The 19211-nt window shown below is 34.3% G+C and overlaps 2 protein-coding genes across 2 annotated transcripts in view; both read left to right on the forward strand.

The window, feature by feature from the left end:
• The window catches only part of LOC142353904 (uncharacterized), a 57766-nt gene extending 42592 nt beyond the window's left edge, over window positions 1–15174 (forward strand). The window contains exons 5-11 of the mRNA XM_075406133.1: window positions 1695–1830; window positions 2705–2898; window positions 6201–6345; window positions 9156–9277; window positions 9992–10076; window positions 10519–10653; window positions 14870–15174. Of these exons, the coding sequence (XP_075262248.1) occupies window positions 1695–1830; window positions 2705–2898; window positions 6201–6345; window positions 9156–9277; window positions 9992–10076; window positions 10519–10653; window positions 14870–14943 (891 nt within the window). The 3' untranslated portion in view covers window positions 14944–15174. The remainder of the gene's footprint in view (window positions 1–1694; window positions 1831–2704; window positions 2899–6200; window positions 6346–9155; window positions 9278–9991; window positions 10077–10518; window positions 10654–14869) is intronic.
• Window positions 1–19211, forward strand: part of LOC142354240 (integrin beta-3-like) — a 402746-nt gene that overhangs the window by 117128 nt on the left and 266407 nt on the right. The window lies entirely within an intron of this gene.

A 19211-nucleotide genomic window follows, 5' to 3' on the forward strand; every position in this document is an offset into this window, starting at 1 on the left:
GTCAACAGAGTTTATGAGACGTTTGTCAATCTTTTACGCTTTGACTATCGTTAACTATTGTTCCATATTACTATACTTTTTATGTTTTGTGATTTTCGCTTATTGAGCTTCTGAAGTAAATTTCATACAAAAAAGGCCCCTCATTCAACATTTTTTACGTTTTTTGGCTCTGAAGTTGTCAATTAAAAAAATTAACAAAGGCAAAAAATAGAAAACATATTTAAGGAGATAGAACCAGAGAATATTTTGATCTTTATTTTGAAAAAAAAATTCCGGACGTTTTTTGTTTTAAAATCTGACAGAAAAATACTTCGTCCAGATTTTTATTGCTTTGATATTACTTGACAGCTTTGCGCAGTCACTTAATGTAATAGTTTAGCGAAATATAAAGCACTCGAAGATAAATGTTGTTTTCTTTAATATATCTTTTTTTGTCAGTGCACTGACCACTACTTTTTCTCAAGGACTGTAGTTTTCTAGTATAAGAGAAGCGAGAAAAAAATGGACCTCTGGAGGTTGTGTTGTAAGAATTGTTAGAAAAACGGACTATTTACTGATTTGTAAAAAAAATTGAAATTATTGGAACTGGTTCTTTCTTGATCATTGTTTGTCTAAATTTGCGAAATGTGCATTTCGCGGTTTTTTCTCGACAAGTGCTTCGACTCACTATTTCTTGCTTCAAAAAATTGTGTTCAGTCAAATTATCGTTCCATTGAAAAGAAAACTTTCGGGATACCCCGACCATTGCATTTTGATATGTTTGTAAAAATTGGACTTGAAAACCAGGAAATTGTACAAAAAGTGGGCGAATTTGGGAACCTGCGACATCTCTTTGTTTTTTTAATTTCTAAAACTTGGTCCTCTTAGTTTTCAAAAAGATCAAATCTGGAATCAAAGAAATTGATCGTAAAAAAGCCATAATATCTCCAATGGGGTTTCGCTCCTCATTGTTTGACGGCCCTTGAAAGAGCATCAATACCGTGAAACAACCAAAAGAAAAATTTTCTCAACGACATTGAGATGCATTTTATTAATCAGACAATTTGAAACGCAAAAAGGTTAGTAAAAAGAGTTTTTACTTCACTAACAATCTCTTTAGTTAAAGTGTTCTTTCAGTCTTATCAAGGAGGTTGATAAAGCTGATGGGTATATCGTTGACACTTCAAAGTCTCATGCTCAGAGAGTTAAAAAAGTTAAATTGACGAGCCCAAAGTTTTCAAAAAAACTAGTGAAAATCCCATCATCATCAATACTGAAATCTGACCTACTGTCTGAATTATCCCAAATGTGGTGATCAAAAATTCTCTTAATTGTATACTGACAAAAATGGCCGATAACCCAATCTGAGGTGCCTGTCGGGACCGACTTATGATCTCAGCCATTTGATTGCTTGTTAGTTTAACGCTCTGACCGTGCTAGCGAAAAATGTCGGACAGTCTTATCACAAGTGGACTTGAGCGCAATGCGAGCCTAGAAAAAAATTGATAATTGGATCAGCGGACTGGTCGGCCTGATTTATTCCCATTAGGGGGGGGGGGGGGGGGGGGGAGGGGGTCGGTTTTCCCTGATACGGTCTAATCATTGCCTTTTTGGCCTGCGAAGTGAACCGGTGGGTGTAAGGTGCGACTACTTTGCAAGATATGGATATTAGCTGTTGCTTCTGCAAAAGAAAATTTTCTCGTGTTTTCTTACAGGTGACTGGATTGACGAATGGAGAGGAAATAAATATTGGTGTTGGTGGTGCTCTTCTGAGGTTCAGAGCACGGTCTGTGGATACATGTACTCCTGAAGGGGAATCTGCTACCTACATTGAGCGATTCTTCATGATGCGTGAGTAACTTTCCCTCAGCGAACTGTCAACAACAAAAAGCACTGAATTTGTAAGAATTGTGGTGCATGCGCGGAATAGGTGCAAGAAATGTGGTTTTAGAGTTCATTTAAAAATTCTGCATCTACAGACCTCAAATTTTTCGCAAGTTACTACAATTTTTTTTTTAAAAAAAATCACAGATTTCAAAGCTATAACTTGTAGGTTTTTTGGGGTGAGTAAAATTTGTTCAGCGCTATTCCTCATTTAGTTCTTAAACTATTTCCCGCTAAATCCTCAAACCGGGTTCCAGTCTCAATGAGGATCACTTTCTTCAGATGTTTTTATTGACAGAATATCATAACAAGACTAACAGATCGAGGTTGGGCTCGCGATGAGGCGTTTCGGAAAAAAAATGTTAAAGAACAAAGACTTCATCGGCCAATTTTGTCCTAATCCGTCAAAATATATAAACGGACTTACACTTCTTGCAAAATCGCCCATCCATTTAATCTATAAATCATTTTAAATTCTTTTTCCTGTTTATACGTAATTCGGTCACGTGAGATTGCTAAATTTTACCAGATGAAAGAAAACCTATCACTGGAATGTCATTCTGTATAGGGTAAAATGAAAACTCAGGTTGAGGTGACAGAAATATGTATCCAAATTTGTTGTCGGGGAGGGGGGGGGGTACCTTTGTCGCGTTTGCTATTTTAAGTCATAGTTCTGCTAAGTCCGATTAATTCTCGCTATTTCGAAGCAAAACTGCATCATAATCCCGTAAAATCTGATTAAAATTTCCGAAAAATATTTAAAGCCTAGGTGATCATATGTCTCTAATGTTAGAACTATTTGCATGCCCTCATGGTTCATGACCATCCTTTTGTATTATAGCCTTGCAAGCGCCCTCAGGACGTGCAGCTCTGATCCTTGTGAGAAAGAATACGAATGAAATGTGTTTCGTATGGAACGCTGACAAAGAGGAAAATTCTGAGACCCTTGTAGAGTACAACTCAGTCATACTTCAACTAATGCAGGGGAACCCACTCACTGAAGTGGCATCTACCGAAAATACTGTTAACGGCCAGGTACGCTTAACCAGAAAATCGTTTCACATCCTAGTCGAGATCTACACTTTATGAACTGACCCCAAATTTGTGGGAGAGGGGTGCTTTATTAACCCGCATAACACGGTCGACAACATACCTAAAGTCAATACAAGCTCATTTCATTGTTGGGTTAAAATACAGTCTTTTTCATATATGTATTTTTCTTCTCATTGGTCGAGTCATTGTCTTATCACAGACTATTTATAGTTGAAAAAAGTCTTTTCATGGGTCAATTTATCAAACAAAGTGTTTTTTTTTCTGCTAGTAATTCTATTAAAATTATTTAAACGGGATCTTTTTCGTTCGTACCCCCCCCCCCCCATCATATTCAGCGCATACAATTTGAAAGGCTTAAAAGCGCTTGCTTCATATTAAAAAAATGAAGTGAGCGCTTTTGAGCCTTTGAAATTGTATGCACTGAATATGTCACTTAAAATGGCACTTGTTTTAAATCAGAAGGCGCAAGACATTATGGGGGACGATAGATTAGGATCCTAAAAACTAAGGTTCAATTATATTGTTTTTACTTATATTCATTATCACACTGAGACCATGCAATGCGGGCAAACGCCATATAAAATTCAGATCCGTTGCAAAAAAAGTTTCGTTCCTCACCAAAATAAACTTTATTTCTACTTACACTGATGAAGCAGTACAACTATAAGGATCAAACAGTTTATGAGGATCAATCAGGAGTTTATATTGCGTTCATAAAAATTTGACGATCAACATCTGATTGCTTTTTATGCATAACTCTAATTTTCAAAATTGATGACAAGTAAATAAAATTCATAACGAGCTGCTCAAAGTCTGGAAGTAAAATTTAAATTCTATTTTTTCAGTACAATATCTCAAACAAGAATTGGAGATCCAGTGTTCTGCTAAGCATTAAAATTAATTTTGAAGAAGCGGATGTTTCTTTCCAATGGCTTGAGTCAAAATTGCTTGAGCAGATGCTCTTTCAAACCCTTCAACTTTTGTCTGAGAACCGTTTTTGCGAGCTTCAAGAGAAGTTTTTTTCTTCTACCAAATGCGTTTTGTTATAGGGAATGGTCGCTTGCCTTTGGTGTGAGAAATTGTTACCTGCCGCTCTTATGTAATTTATCTGTCGTTCTTTCTGTTCAACGGGTACAATGGTAAGATGTTGGAAAAGATCACTGAAAATTACGCTTGAAATTACAAAGAAACTGAACAACATTTTTTTGCTTCAAGAGGAAATAAATGCCAATTAAAATATACTGATCTCATCAACATGGTCACTTTTGAGCCAATTTTATTTAAAATTTCGAATGCTCAAGCACGAATCAATCTCTATTCTTAAATATCTGTAGTCTAAAAATTTGAGTTTTTTTAAGTTGTATTCATTGTTGGCTGGTTTTGTTTGAAGTAGTTCACTTTTTTTCAAAATAACGAGGTATAATTTTCACAATGCCAATCTATTTTTTGTTTCATATTAACACTTGCATGAACCACGAACTAAATTTTTTTTCTGTTTTTTTCTTTATCTTTCATCGAATTGGAGAGAAAGAGAAGTAAAATTAGAGACACCCAGGGTGTTCTCTGAATAATGCCCGGCTGGATTTTTGTCCATTTTGAGGCAACGTCCCCTAGTTGTACAAATAAACTCTGTCCGACAGAAATCACTAAAAACCTTTTAAATCGTTGGCAACAATTCTTTTGCAACTTAGCTTACTGAAAAACCAATTGTGTGACATTTAGTTAACGGTTTTAGCAAAATTGATAAAAATTTGAAACTCGTTTTCACAATTTCACAGTAAGGCTTCAACTAACTCTGAAACAGAATCATTGTAAATTTTTTAGACTATATTAAGTTTTTCTTTCGAGCTGAGTGTCATGAATTTTTTTTAAACACTCACTCGATTAAGCAAAACCGTTTAAAGTGCTATGCAGACGTGGGCACAACTGAGATTCGTCGAGAGATTTTCCACTTTCTGTCGTACTTTGTGTAAACAGGAGTGACAAAAGCATCTTTCAAACTTTCATTTAAAATAATTTCTAATATGCAATTGTAAAAGACTTGTAAATGATTTTCTACGGATAAATTTGTAGATTTTCAAATCTCAAGCATTGAAATCTTTTTTACCAGGATCATTGTCCTTGTTAAGTGGTCAATTGCCGTATTTAACTAAATTGCTCTGATTTTAAACTCCTCTTTCACATCAACAGCGGCAAACCTTGATTCTTTATTTCTACTCCTTGTATTTCTGTAGCTTTTGAACTCATGTTTACGAAAAGTGCAATTTTTAATTTGTGCTGTGACCATTCTGAATTTTCTCAATTGCAAGTTTCTCTCGTCGTATTCTTCTTTTTTTTCATCGAATTGAACTGTTCGTCGCCTCTTGGAAAGTCTTAGTAAAATTATGAGCAAAATATGCTCTGAAATTTTAAAGCTTTCTTTTAACTTGTTTTTTTTTGACGTTTCAACATTTTTTGTTTGCTGAGATTCATTTTTTTTCTAAATGTCTGAAAATTCGTCGTTTTTTCAGGCCTGAAAAATTTTTAAATATTCAGGATAACCAAACGTTTTATTCTGCATCCCATTTTCTTGTGGGATACAGATTTTCGCTGGTTCAATTTTCCTCCAATTGCACTGAAAATTGGAACAAACGTTTTTAGTTTCCATTTGCATCTGACAGTTGGTTATATGAATTCAATCTAGAACAGAGTAGTCGAGATACTAATTAGACGCATTTAATATTTTTTTTATTCCTCAATAAATTGTGTCGCCTGAAACTCGTTTTTTTCTGAAAAATCGATATGATAATAAAATCAATTGTTCTATGTCTATTTACTCGAATCAAAACCTGGGCTTCTATTTGGTTTTGAAACGACAGATCATGATCATTTCAAATAAAAAGTTGATTCGCAATAAGAGTTGGTTTTTCAATAGGCAAAGTGAGGCTCGAGATGGTTGAAAACTCATCTAATAGACATACTTGCTTCTGGTCAAAATATTTTAGCTTAAAATCACAGAACAATACCTTGTCTTTAAGAGAAAATGCAATGTGTATCTCCGATGTTCGTTTAATAATAAAAAGGTCCTGAGTTTTTATCTTAACAATATGATACTTTCTTTAATCAGAATTGTTTTGCCTAAAAGTCTTGTTATTTCATGCCATAAGTAATCTTTGTCGTTTAGAAGCCTGAATTGAAATTTTGGATAGTGATCTTAAATGAAGGAAACTTGCAGGTCTTTTAAAAGCGTTTTTGACCTGTTCTTTTAATTTTCTGTTGTTTTCTGTTGTTCTCAAATTTTCTAGGATGATTCGGGGTCAATTTGTGTGGCATCATCTGCAGCAAACCCTAATCAGGATGTGGAGATTCTCTTCTCTCTCAAACATGCAGACACAACATCTGGACTCACTAAGGTGTCTCCGACCAGAAATGAAACATTCAACCTAGCTGGTAAAAATTGGCATAATTATTACCAAAATATTTGTTGTCTGCAATTACCCTCGCTGGGGTACTTGCACAACATTACTTATGATCATACCCTTCGAGACATAATTGGCGTTTTATAAGACCCGCCCCGATCGTCAACACCTACGATGAGACTTTGGGTTGATGAAAATACTTAATCTGTTTAATTACCGAGATGACAAGAAAATAATGGTGTTAACAGACATTGCCGGTAATGCTATCAATCAGCCCCCTCAATTACATTACCACCGCCAACTGGTATGAGGCATTGCAATTTGTCCAAAATCAGGCTCATATTGATACAAGGCCGCATGCTCGCGTTTGAAATATATAATTACAGCTAAAAAATAATTTCCATATCCGGGCCGAGGAAATTCGACAAAGTTTTGTACAATATACAACAACTAGCACCGACAAGTAATAATAATTCTCCAGATAATTACTTGCATATTTTTGCGATAAAAGCATTGAAATTAGAGTCCACTATTCAACGCATTTAACGCAAAAATATGGAAGAATGTGCGGGTAATACTCAAATATGTCCCCACTCGATACCGCTTATCAGACGTAATATTTTCGTCTCTAAGTGAATATCTTACATAATTTCATCATTTTAGGATGAAATCTTACATTATTTTGGCGTTTCTAAACGTAGATCTTACGTAATTTTATCGTTTCTATAATCTGCTCAGGCATAGTGTCAACGCTTAGAGCGCTGTCTGTGATATTTGAATCACTGATTCCCTGAAGGTATCTATCGCCTCTTGTGCCAATATACTACAATAAAAAAATTTATTGTAAACATGAAATACGCTAACAGATGTTCACGCCGACTTTAGTTAGATTTGAACAATTTATTAACCCCATTAAATCAATTGTTTTTGAAATCTGTTATCTGCACTTTATGAGAAAAATCAGACAATTTTTTTTTTAAATAAAACTTAATTTTTATAGCAAGGTGGACCGAAACACCAAACAAATATCTGACAAAAATTATTTTTGGACCTCTAAAACTTGCGCAAATATGTTTAGTTTTTGAAAATGTTTAGAACGCAAAATTTTGAACTTCTTGCATAATTTATCAACTATTCTGGTAGAAGAAATACTTCTGTTGATCTTGCAACTGCTGCTAGCAACTAAAATTTGGAACTAATGTAATATCAACGCTAAAAATTTAAAGTTGAAAATATATGGAAACGCCAATTTTTTTAGGATTGATGTTAAGAAAGATTACAATTATGTCAAATCTTACAAGCCGCAGATTTATATAAACTCTAGCCCAAAAGCTAAAAAACTCAAAATTTATGTAAAAACAACGCTGAAAAACGCCAAATTTATGTAATTCATGCGCTCAGAATCGCAAATAAATTTGTAGCGCTGAGAAACACTAATTTAAGTAAAATTGACGTGTTAAAATAGCAATATTTGCTTATCAACGACGGAGACCTTACATGAAATTAATTCCCTCATCGCCAACTTTAATTGTTTTTGCGTTTTTGAGCGCTGACACCTCTGTCCGGGTATTGTTACGTTACCAAGGTTGAGTTAGCATGTTTACTTTGGTTGATTTTCTAGTATTGGTATGCGAGTTCTGTTTACCGCTCTTAAAGCATTGGAGAGAGAAACTCCAGGCAGATTTTGCTTTCTACTTTATCATTGTCCTCTGGAGCAATTAGTATCACACAAGGGGATGAGAATGTGACCAGCATTTTTTAAATCAAAATCAAACCAAACGGGGATTAACCAATAATTAAGGTGTCCCACTTTTTCACTCCTATTTTTTTAAACCTGTAACAATTCACTCCCATTATTTCACCTCTTCATTGTCTAATCCCGTTTTTAATCATTTATATGATTGGTGGCACTCACACCCAGGTGGCTGTCATAACCAGTTCCAACCATGCTTTTAAGTTCATTGTTTTGCCCTTCAATTTGACCCTTAATTTATTTCATTTGTGTGTTTCTCTAGTTGCCTATATTTGGCGTTCCTTCAGTTGAGTCAATATCTGTGACGGAAGTCACATATCCTGTTGATCAAACTGTGAATTTGTTTAAAGATTTGGTTCATAATTGTCGTGAACTGCTTTTAGTTCATTTTTTTTAAATCTAACTTCATTCTTCTCAATTTAAATTCAGATTTCAGTTGAAATAATTTTTCTTAAAATTGCAAGGCAAAGCCCAGTGCAATTCATATCCAGCAATTGATCGTAAATTGGTAAGCAATTTACATTAAAGTACTGCCACTTGATTTCGCTCCACGAAATCAAGCTAAATTTTGTATTAAAACGGAACTGAATTCTGACGCAAAATACCACGGGATTCCGCGCCGCGAAATCAAACCACTGAAGTCACATCACAAATCTGGAATTCGCCAAGCGAATTCAGCATTTAAGGTAATTGCCTTGATGATAACGACAGGTTCTATTCATATTTCTACTTAATCATTTGATCATGTCTCAGAGGACCGTGGGAATTGATCACGCATCCGAACATGGGATAGAATTAACCGCTAATGATGAAAAAATACGCTTGTATGTCGGACTCAACATATGCTTGTAATGCCGCCTCATAATTTGAAAAACTAAAGTATGAAATGTTATGATGTTATGATATGCTGAGCCAGGTGAATATGGGCCAAAAATGAGAAGAATTAATTGAAATCCTTTCCGGTTTCTTAGTATATTCCGATATGACTGATAGTGTTGATTTGACCCTGGTAACGATAAGTTATGCCCATATAACTAAAAAATTGGCAATTTTTGAAAAAAGTGTTCTATTGAACGTTGGGTTGACAGAGTACAACATGGTGTCTTCTGTGGAAATTGTGTGTGACTTTGACGCTGACAATTGCACCATAGACATCAAATTCATAGCAGACATCTTGCCTTGGGTTTCTAATGCATATCTCAACGCAACTGTGAGTAATAAACACCTGTTATTAAAAATACGAAACCCTACTTTTAGCGGATTGACTCAGGCAATGATTATAATTCCCACCCTAATTGTGTTAAGATGTATCACTATATATGTAAAGGGTACTATTAGGTACGCTAAAATTGTAGAAACCGTTGATTTTAATACATTACTGCTGATTCGTTGCTAATATAGGCCAATTTTCGTGCTCAATTTACGTTATTCATTCAGAATTTACTTTAGAAGAATTCGAATATTAAACTTTAAAACATTGAACAACATTCAGAAATGGAACAAACTACCATCTCAGGGTAGCGACAGAGAATTTAAACATATATTTACAGATTTTTTCTTAAATGAGCGTGCGCAGATACCCCAGAGTTGACAGGTAGGATCTTTCACGTCCTGTTTAACGTATAATGTGGCCAAGCAAAATGACGGAATAAATTTTTCTTAAATGTGCTATTAAATTTACAGATTTACCTAATTTAAGTGCAATCAATTTATTGGAGAACATGTGAATACTCAACCCTTTGGTTATGTTCCTGAATTAACATGTTTGCAGTTCGAAATTAAGACGAAGGCCAAAGATGATGCAAAACTAGCGCTAACAAATCTGAGTTGGTTGCCTAACGAAATAAAAAAGTTTTGATTTTTTGGCTATCAACTCCGAAGAAAGTTTTGATATGAATTTTTACTAAGTTTTAAATATTTACAGTGGGTCTCAGAGACAACTACTGGCTGGACCCAGATGGACTTGACTGCTGGTGTACACTGCACAGACAACACTGGAGTTAGTGGGGGTAAAAACACATTTATTAGACATCATCTGGCTTCTGAATTCCTGCAAATTGCGCAGAAATTGTGATGATCCAGTTTAAATCAGAGTATTCTCACTATGTATTGTTGCTATACTAGGCTCTGATATTATCACTTTACAGTGCGAACTCCCCAATTTCAGACAAAAAACTTTATAATATATCTTGAATATCAAGATCAGCTCTGGCATAAACTACACTGGACTCTTCTGATCAATTGATTCTTTTTCTGGATCAAAATAAATTGGGATCTATCCAATTATAGCCCCCCCCCCCCGCGATATCATAGCCTCCCCGCTCGTAGTATGTTTAATTTACCATGATGAGGTGATGGAGGGTATACGTTATATGACCACTAATCATGGGTGGGGGGGGGGGGGGGGCTGTAATGGGAAGAAAGACCCATAAATGGCTGTGCGATGCTTAGGTACCTACGACTGTGTGTATTGGGAGGAGGCTGCTAACACGACTCAATTGAGCTTCGATGTTCAGTTCTGTGCATTGGACACGTGTCTAATCAGCCTGTACACTACCATTGAAGGGGGAAATAAGAACACAGCTGGTATAAATCAAACTTCAAAAACAATTTTTTGAGCTGATAATGATTTTAAGAAATCAATCATATAGTAAGTAGTATTATTTACAAGACAAAGGTAAATTTATGTAATATTTACCTTAGTAAATTTATGTTATAGACCTCCCCACTGCTTAAAAGTTACTTAATTCATGTGGTGAATCAAGTGAATATAGAATAAAAGAGAATTGCACCTAAATAGTATTTTTTTGCAACTTAGTTGTACCGGTCGCAGGATCTGCAAATTAAACAGATAGGCTCAGTAATGTGCGTTCGCACATAATATTCCGATCCACATTTTCGGCTTAATTGTCTACCAAATGAGGAAGGGATAGAAAACTTTCAAAAAATTAATTATTTTTCAAAAATAAATGGTGTGTGAATAAAAAGTTCAACTCCAATCAATGGAACTCAGTGCAATTTTTAAAACGCCGCTTTAGAAGTCCGTGGAGATCTGCCACTATTAGTCATACGAGACAAGACAAACAACAACATCAAATAACGGCAACATACATTAATAAGATCGATTTCTATTTGTAGAGAAATTAAAAAAAAAAGACTAAATACCGTCAGATAAAACCGAAACTATACAAACACCCATTTCACTAGAAAAAATTCGGAACCAGTTCTTAATGAGACTCCGCAACAAAAAAAACAAAAGACATAAAAAGCAGCTAAATTAAAATTTACGCTATTGAATTTTGTAAACAAATGGTGCCAAAGTAATAGGAGCAATTAGATATGAACTGAAATCATTAAATACAACTGGAATGCAACCATTTATAACTTCACAAGATAAAAAATTGGGACCCTTCATTATTAAGGTTTTTTCACACGACTAAAAAAAATAGCAAACAGAAAAACAAAAACTCGAAAACAATTTGCAAGAAAATTATGGTCAAAGCCGTTATGAGCATAATCTTTGCCCCTAGAGAAAGAAATGGCTAGCTGCACTTTTTTGCCACTAATAAAATGATATATGAACACTCATGAATGAGACGACCAGCAAGTACGCAAAGAGAGAGCGATGTTGAAAACAACGTTTCCTCTTTTCGAAGGCAATTAAATTAACGGTTATGAAAACCATAAAAAATAATTCGAATGAAATAAGGTTGCTTAGAAACCGGCCATGAAGACTTTTCTGATTAGAATAGACTCCGACTTTACAAAAATTCAAATACAGGAAAAAAGCAAAAATATATTTTTTTCCAAAACCGGTCGAAGCCATTAAAACCATATTGATTTCATTAAAAACATTAGCTATGTTTAATTTATCCTTCCTTGCTTGCCAGAAACGTGATATTTAGCCTCTAAAAATTAACATTAGTTAGCAGATAGACAAAAAAAATACGGAAGAAGCAAAGTTAAAAAATACTTTTTTTCACTTTTATTTTCAAAATTATTAAAACCATCAGCAAAAAATTGAAATTATTATACAGGTCCTTTTAATCATCCAGTGTAAAAGCATGATATTTGCTATTTATCAGAAAATGTCATACGTCAACAAAAACATCGTCAAATACAGACAAAAATAAAAAAAAAACAAAAATTCGAATAACTGGTGTTATACTCGTTATAACCATAGTCAATTCGCTCAAAATTTGAAATATGTTCAACAGCGCCATTTATCGACGTCAAAATTGTAATATGTTAAAAATAATTACCAAAAATTGGTAATGCACAAAAATGACAAGGAGTGCACAAGATGCAATTTCAAGGATTGTCTACTTTTAATTCTTTAAAAAAAACCGTTTTTCAGAAGCATGAAAACCATCAGCTATCAATTCAAATCTTTAAAAAGGATCAAATCATTTCTCCAACCGAATCCATTGAGACCTCTTATTAATCCAAATATTCGAGACGTTTACAAAAAACAAACACAAACAGACAAATTTGAAATATAAATTGATTTTTTAGGCAAAAAACCGGTTTAGAAGCCCGTAAAATCATAAAATCATTAAAAGAATTATTTTAATTCAATTGCACCAAAATCGAGATATCCCTCAATGTCAAAATTGTGATATCTGACCTGTAATTGATAAGATTGGTTATCAAAAAATGCTAAAACAAATGATGCAAAGCAGAAAATAACGTTTTTTTAAAAACAATTAATTTCAAAGTCATAAAAATTTATCAGCTTTAAAATGATGAATGATGATGTGCGTGAAAAATTCAAGTACTTTTTCCACCACAGAAATCACCGAAAGCTGCAGCAAAATGCCCTTCAGAAAGCTGCATTTGTTATGCCCTTCAGAAAGAGCTTCAAGCACAGACAAAGCTCAAAAATGTTTGTTTTTTTTTGCGGAAAAACCGTTGTCGAAGCAATTAAAACAAGGAACAATTTCACTAAAACAATAAAGAATTTCCCTTTAAATGAGCAATTTCACTAAACAAAGATATTTTCCAAGGCGCTTTTTTGCGCTAAAATGTGATTTGTGACATGTCGTTGAAGAGACTAGGTAGGAAATAAACAAAAAGAACCTAAGGTGAAAAAGAAGAAAAAAAAGAAAAAGATTTCTTTAATTTTTTTAAAAAATATCTTTAAAGTCATGGAAAACCTTAGCTGTTAACTAAAAGGAAACAAACAAGCTCATGTCTTCTTCTAAAGCAAGAATCAAGCTATTGGAACCTCTTGTTATTCAAAAATTCTCACACGACTCAAGAAAAATGCAATCAAAGACAAAGTGAACAAGATCCATAAAACTCATCTGGAAAAAGGTGTCGAAGCCGTTAAAACAACAATCCGGTCCTTAAAAAATCCAATTGCGCCTTTTTTGAAGACCAACAAAAAGATAAGTGACCCATCAACAATTTGATATATTGACATAACCAGAAAAAAAACTGAAAAACTGGTCATTGTCCAGAAGTCAGATTTTTTTTGCAGAACCAGTAGTATCGAAGCCAGAAAACAATTTCTTGAAGCGTAACACCGCAAAGGAGATCAAAATTTACCTAATTAGAACTTGCACTCTCTCTTTGCTGATATAAAGCAAGCAATTTGACCAAAATAAGGGAGAAAACTGTTGCAAAATCTCAATAGTCCATTGTTTTGTTTGAAAACAAATGATTTCAAGCGTCAAAAAGACAATAAACTTTCTACTAAAAAATTTAAAAAATACCTGGTATTTGTTTTTGAAGCCAGTTCGACCCGTCAGTTGTGAGCCTGGATGTGAAATGATCTGTTCTCGAAACAACATAAAAAGACAAAAAAATTTTGAACAAAAGATAGCCACTGATTACAATCCGGATTATTTTTGGTTTTTAGAATTCAACAATCATCCAAAACTAGCGCAGTTATTTCTTTTAATTCTTTAGGAACATGCAATGACTCCAAGTTTGATGAATTTTGATAATATATAGACAAAAAAGACGTAGACAAAAATTTATATTATCAGAGAAAATTGACGCTGTTTGTAATATTATCGAGTTATATTAGCTAAAAACCGGCAGCATTTCAATCCTTGAAGAATCTCATCAACACTATTTGAAAACAAACGGACACTTTTTGAAAATTTTTTACATATTTTAGCAAAACTGACAAAATTATTTGCAAAAATTCCGGAAAATGTGAATAAAAGCAACGGAAATCCGTCTATTATTCACAAAACTTAAAACCTCGTTAATTTACTGAAAAAAACGAATTTTAAAAAAATCTTTTCTGATTTAGCATTTTTCCATATTCTACGCTGTACCACTTACAGCTGTCTACGATAAATTTATAGATCGGCCAAAATTGACCGAACAAAAGAAAACCCGTTTGAGTATATAGTTCCTCCCTCCCCACTAAATTGGGGGCCAGAACAAAGAAGTCAAATGCCGAACAAAAGAAAACCCGTTTGAGTATATAGTTTCTCCCTCCCCACTAAAGTGGGGGCCAGAACAAAGAAGTCAATTTTTATATCAGGTACATTTTCAATTGGACATAATTTCCACAAAATTTTATGATAATAATTATTTTATTTTTAATATTATAATTTCCTCAAAGAATGTATACATACATGAACAAATAAATTCAGCAATATGATGACAATTGCAGAAACTGTTTTTCAGTCCTAGTCGAGAATCGATGTTATTCGTGCAACGAAGTGCTAATTGAAAGAATATTGCAAGAAGAACAACCAGGGAGTTGTTCACACTTTTTATGAAAGCTCTCTCTGAACAATCGAGACCGTGCGTATACAAGACTTTCGCTCTTTGTTTTCAGGAACCACTGGTGCAAGTTTGCTGTTGATTACGACAACGTGGTTGGCGATGGAAGGCGTGACCTCTTCTCCATAGAATCTACACCTGCTATTGATAGAAATAACTGAGAAATAAAAGTTGCACGCCCTGGACAGATGTGCGCAAAATAGAACCGTAACTGTTTCATGAGAACAATACTGTTTATAGTTATTGCTTTCTTCTGTATATTATGTATAGCCATTACAAAAATCAGACTAAAATCGAATTATTGATAGTATGCCAAATATTTCAAATGCTTCAAAAGAATTAACTTTTACTTTGATCGTGTTTAAATTTCAATTCAATCTCAGGTACTCAAGCAAATTTAGCCTATTAAAAAATTTTTGATGACTTGGATCATTTTTTAAATTTGCAAATCTCCCTAGTACACAATGACCCGATTGTTTATGACTAAAGGAAATTCTTGACAATTTTTCCACTCATTTTTACTCAGTGCCACATGGACGTTCTAAAATCTTTTTTGTAGCTAATGGTTTACAAAAAGGAAGCACACTATGTTAAAGTTTTGATTGAAACTCAAGAAATTTAGAAGTTTTCTTCGTTACCTTTTCAGAAAGCAATAGACGAACTTGCCTGATGAAATATATTGATGCGTCGATAAATGGTGGCCACAAATATAAACTTGGTCTATCAGCGCCGTTATTATCCCTTTAACCTATCCATCAGATAATATAAGGTCAATTCACCCGTTTATTGAAATGTAATTCTAACATCAACTGACCTCCAACTGATAAACTCGATTTTACCAGCAAATTTACATACGTTTCTCAATAAATATAACGAAAATCGAACATCACGTATGGGATTCGGAGAAAAATATTACGCCTGTCGATCATGTATAATTTCTTCAACTAATAAATTTTTTCTCTGTAAGTTTTTCCATAGATAAAAACCCTAAATACAAGCTAAATTTTGTTTATACCTGGACCAAAAACCAATTAGATGTTCAACTTATTGACTTCTTAGACCCTTGACAGAAAACGCGACAACAGACCAACAGCCAATTGATATTTTTTGGGCCAATAAAATGCAGAGTAAAGCTATTTCGTGGATCTCGTCTTTTGAGGCAACAATTCGCGCAGGAAAAAAACAAGACAGTATGGAAACCGAAGTTATCACAGTGGGTTTGTAGTTAAATGTCTTTTACAATTATATGTGCGGGAAGGACGAACTTCTTAAACTTCAGAGTTTCATGAGTCCTAAGAAGCTATTATATTCCGCGCTCAAAAAGTTTATAATATGGTTTCCGTAATTTTTTTCTCCTTTGGAGGGTAGCTGCGACACAAAAAGCTAAATTGTTGTCCATATTACGATGTGTAAGGAAATTAGACGGCAACGTCTTAGCATGTCTAAAAGAAGTCGAAGGCATAAGTGACTTAGAGGTACTCAAAACAATTACCAATACCTAGGAGGAGTTAAAATGAATAAAAATTGTATATGTTTGGGGGAAACTGAAGTAAACTATAGGTTAAAGGTCAGTACTAGAACAAAACCAACAGTGTCCAATGTTGAAATGTCCAAAGCGTTTTATTTCAGAGAAGTTGGGCAATGGTTTAGCAAGCTCTTCATCAGGTAAAAAATATTTCAGTGTAAAAGTAGAAATTGGGTACAACTTCAAGAAGGCTTTTCGAAAACCAACAAAAAATGTACAGCTAACAAAAAAATTAATCTGTGCAATTGAAGTTGAGTCATGTAACCCACTCTCTATTACCACTTGTCCTGCTCTAAACAAAACACCTGCTAAAATGTGGGACATTTCTCACAAATGTGTTTCACTACATACCAAACAAACTCGCGTTATTATAATTGCAAGAAAAATTTTGCGAAGAGGGAAGTAGTTCTTCAATCGGGGATCTTTTAGAAAAAAGAACAAATCTTTAGCATTTCTGCAAAGTGGGAATATGGTCCAATGAACAGCAGCAAAAAATCAGGCAGACACAAGTGAGGATATCAATGATTTTATTTAATATATGGACCAAGCTTGGTAAACCTCAATTAGGCGGTAAAAATATATATCGAAGTTTGCGATGGTCATCAATTAGCGCTACTGGTGTCAATTAGTTGTAACGTTGAGTGAAATCGAAGCTGTCACACACAAAACCAAATGGCAGTTGTGAATTCTTTCTCAAATGTTAGAGTAGATGGAAGAGACATTCTACCCAGCCATGACATGAACAACAACAAAAACGAACACTTGCCTTCTTAGAAGGGTTACAATCCCCATGTTACTTTTACACCAGGCTTAGAGACATTTTCTAGTAAAGTCAGAAGCAAACCTCTACCTCTGGGAGACAATTTCAAAGAGAAGCTGCAACAGATGGTCGGAGAAAGCATTCTTATGCTTGTGTAGCCAGGAGGAGTCACTGATGCATTATCAGTTGTGTGGTAAAAAACGAAAGTGGAGAACTTTAGGTGGAGTTGAAAGTGCAACATCAATGGACAGTTCACGGCTGAGGGCTACCCAAAATAGAAAAACCAACGGTTAGAATTAGTCTACATGTGTCTTCTTCATTTGGCCGACAGTTGTTTAAGTAAAAAAAAAGCTGGCTGCCCGACCAGCACTCAGCTTGTTAGATTACTCTCTGAAACAGTTTACAAAATGTTTAGTTCCACTATCATGTAAAATTCTCCCATCCACAGTTGTGTTTATGTTTCAGCTTGTCTATTGTCTCAAAAAAACGTTACCACTTTGCACAAAACCAGGTTTGCTCTCAACTTGTATCATTGTTTTAACAGAGCAAAAGAAAATGCTGCTAGTTTATTTTTTTACCCCGGAACACTTGTATTGTGAAAAAAAAGTTAACAATACTTTTCAAAAAATGCTGTTTTCAACTAACACTTTTACTCAGGACTGTAGGGGTATCTTAAATTTCTATATAAAGACACATGTTTTTCGCGGCATCAGAATTGTTTTTAATCCAGATACGGGCAAAAATTAAAGTGACCCCGCCCCTACGGACAGTGTATGATAGTATCCATTAATGATTTTAATAAATTAATTCCTGAATGAGGTAACTTCAAAGTAATAATCCCTATGTTTACGTGACAAAACATGATCAATACAACAACAGGCAACATTGTGCTCAAAGAGGTGAAATAAACTATTATTCATGATGAGGGATTGTATAGATTCAAATTTTAAACCAAACGTAAAATTTTAAACCAAACGGAGATGGTTTTGCAGTTCTGTAAATTCAATTGTTTCATCGACGTTGTCACGTAAGTAATACAATATGGCTGCATATGATCACTATGAGATGCTTGGGAACTGCCTGCAATATAATTGAACAGTAAATTGATATCGGTCGCGAAAAAAAACCCACGGAAAAAAACCACTTCATTTTAGATAGGAAATAAACCCCCACGGAAATAAACCCCCGGACTTTACTATTTTTTCCGTGGGGTTTATTTTCTAGACCCAATTGATATTACTGTTTTAAAAATTTATTGAATTTCGCCAATTCAACAACAAAACGAGCACCCAAATGCAACCAATTTTCTGATTATTACGGTCCATACAAGAGAAAATATGGATGAGAAAATCAGTAAAGCGTTACGATAGCAAAAGAGTTCTGCATCCAGTTATGATGCACAAAGGCGAAACTTGAAGTGTCAAGGGTGAGCTGATTTGGATATGCATTTGTTTTTATAGTTGAAAAGGCCTGTAAAGATCCGGTTCCAGGTTCCCTGTAATCAATTCGCAAAAACTCACCAATTATTTTGTTTATTGAAAAATTTTATGAAGCCCACGAAATATGAATCAACGCTGACATGAAAACTCATTCACCATGTAAAATTTGTCATGTAGTTTTAATGGTATTCTTTTTCACGCAATAGTTGTCAAAATACAGAATCTTTGCAGTGCCGTTAATTAAGCAAGAAAATGATATTTCAGTACTTGTTTACTTAAACAAAAAAGATAACGCGAGAGCATTTCAAGATGTAAAGGGGGTTCAACTGATGTAAATGTAGTCCCTGAAAAAAATTCAAATTACATTACGCCACAAAACATACTTTTGACTTTGTTGGCCGATTTGACCAAGTGGTTGTTAAATTTGTCTATACCTCGTCACATTTGTCCACGAGATTTCTCAGTCAGAGTTCTCAATTTTGTTAATAATGATCCAAGATAATATTCAGATACAAAAGTTTGTTAAATACTTTCTTATTAGTACATTCAAACGAGCTATTTGATTTCCTGATCCAAAATTAGTAAAATGAACTTTTGCCTAATTAAAAATCATTTAGGTTTTTTTCTGCTCCATTGGCTCTGGTTTAGCAGGTTTCTTTAGACGGTAGCTCAT

Source organism: Convolutriloba macropyga, chromosome 15, assembly GCF_964194025.1.
Source record: "Convolutriloba macropyga chromosome 15, txConMacr16.3, whole genome shotgun sequence".
NCBI classification, from domain to species: Eukaryota; Metazoa; Xenacoelomorpha; order Acoela; family Convolutidae; genus Convolutriloba; species Convolutriloba macropyga.